Here is a 2,278-nt window from a genome sequence, read left to right as displayed (position 1 = left end):
GGGGGGTGGTGGGGGGATGAATTGGGAGACTGGGATTGACATGTAGACACTAATATGTATAAAATAGATAACTAATAAGAAGCTGCTGTATAAAAAAATAAAATAAAATTCAAGAATTAAAAAAAAAAGCTTAAAAAAACCCCAAAACAAAAAACAGATGTACCATACTAATGTTAGATGTTAATAATAGCAGAAATAGATGTGGGGTTTATGGAAATTCTGTAATTTTTCTGTAAATCTAAAACTGTTCTAAAAACTCAACTTAAAAAAAATCTGATATAAAGAAGCAATTAATGAGTATGCAGCCAAAAAAAAAAAAAAGCAATCCCTGAGTCCTTTTTAACCCCTGTGCAATGTGTTCCAGGTATCAGACAACCGCAGGGGAAATCCTTCTTTTTCTAACAATTGACAACCCTCCTCTCCGCTGAGGGCAGGGACCCTGTGCCTGTCCTTTCCCCTCTCAGGATCCTCCGGGGACAGCTCAGAGCCCAGCGCAGGGCAGAAGCCCCATGAGATAACGGGACGAGCCTCTTCTCTGGGTGACGTGGCCAGACACCCAAGCAGCATAACTGCCTGTGTCTCTGTGCTCTAGTTTTTTGCCCTCCTCTTCTCATCACTGCTGAAATTCTGTTTGGGGAGCACATTTCAGTTTACAAAGTGCCCCACCAATATTTGCTTGTGATCATGATCTTGCTTGACGCCACTTTCGATGGGGCCTGGAACCTGTGGAGAGAGAGGCAGAGGCCCGGGGGCGGCCAGGCTCCACTTACCGCCACCTGCACCGACTGCATGGCCAGGTCGCACGGTGGCTTCTGGGCCCGCGGCCGCGTGGCATACCAGAAGGTGGTGAGCGCTGCGAACGCTCCGAAGCCCATGAGTGTGTTGGTTGGAAGGGTGCGCACGTACTGCCGGAAGTCAACCATCTCTGGCATCCGGAAGTACTGGGACAGCTCGTGGGCTTGCATCGTCCTGGGCTGGTGGCGCCCTGCACCAATATCTGCAGGAGAGAAAAACGTCACGTTCATTCCAGGGTGGCGCGACCACCAGCTCGACGCTGGCTGACCGATCGGGGGCATTAAAGCCACAGGCTGATGGTCCAGGTCTTTTCCTGGCTGTCAAATCTCACTTTTCTAAAAACATTTTAGGAATTCGTTTTACTTCTATCATCTTGTGTAAAGTTTTCGTTGACCACATTAAAAAGATTTAGCCACTCAGAATTCCTGCCATAAAATGTTCACACAAGGGGCATAAGTTACCATTTTCTTGCCTTAGATTCTCTCTCTTGTTCTCTTCCACCTAATCAAATACACTCAACTCTCGTTATCACAGCTGATGGGGAGAAGAACAGAGAGGCAGAAACTAGCCCGAACCACCCAAAGGCCATCAGTTTCCATTTCTTCTGACAAAGCTCAGCACAAGCTCCCCAGCTGGTGAAAGAGACCAAGCTGGGTTTTGAGCGGGCCCCTCACCTTCCCCATGCTCTGTACCACCAAAGCAGCCATATACGTGCAGGGAAAACTGGAGTTGGCTATTCTGACAAAACAGTGGCATTTATATTCCTCAAGCTATTATGGCTAAAATAAATAATAAAAGGGTGTGCATAAATATCTAGAGATATTTATCTAGCAAATATCTAGAGAGATTATAGCATAGTATTTGAGAGAAAGTATAAAATAGTACTTAAGATTCCAGATTCTAGAGCCAAATCCTGCCTCCCCAGCTCATCAGCTGGATGACTGGGGACAGATCACCTGCCCTTTCTGGCCTCAGTTTCCTCATCCATAAAAACAGCACCGATCTCACAGGGCTTTTATAAGAGCTTAGAAGGGTGTGAGGCACCACAGTGTGTTCAGTCCGTGTTGGGCATTATTATTATTTCCTCTACCGACATTCTGTGATTGGTCCTGCATGGAGAACAGTAAGAGACAGAGGTAATAAAAGACGACACAACGACAAGGAGTTTACATACAAAATTAAGAAGCCAAAACACACAGAAGAAAATCAAATGAACAGCCCCATATATATATTAAAGCCTCAAATTGAATATTATAAACAATTTATATATATATAAATGTAAAAATTAATGTGCAGTACAGAGAACAAATATGAATAATTCTAATTAGAAAATTATTGATGAATAACTGCTCTAAAGTATGTTTGGCAGTACAGGGAAGGAAATCCTAGTACACGATCTGAAAGACTTTTCTCAAAAACTGCCCGGCAATGCAACAAGTGTTAACCTTTATCATTAATTCAGATGGTTTTTTTTTTTTTTTTT

At 43.6% G+C, this 2,278-nt stretch overlaps 1 protein-coding gene across 2 annotated transcripts in view; it reads right to left on the bottom strand.

The window, feature by feature from the left end:
• The window catches only part of ACSL1 (acyl-CoA synthetase long chain family member 1), a 70,899-nt gene that overhangs the window by 49,161 nt on the left and 19,460 nt on the right, over positions 1-2,278 (bottom strand). For both annotated transcript variants that reach the window (XM_007102836.4, XM_028481149.2), the window contains exon 2: positions 771-997. In XM_007102836.4, the coding sequence (XP_007102898.2) occupies positions 771-965 (195 nt within the window). In that variant the 5' untranslated portion in view covers positions 966-997. The remainder of the gene's footprint in view (positions 1-770; positions 998-2,278) is intronic.

The sequence above is a fragment of the Physeter macrocephalus genome, chromosome 20 (genome assembly GCF_002837175.3).
Source record: "Physeter macrocephalus isolate SW-GA chromosome 20, ASM283717v5, whole genome shotgun sequence".
NCBI classification, from domain to species: Eukaryota; Metazoa; Chordata; class Mammalia; order Artiodactyla; family Physeteridae; genus Physeter; species Physeter macrocephalus.
The sequence above is the reverse complement of the archived record's forward strand: the minus strand, read 5'-3'. Positions and strand labels throughout refer to the sequence as shown.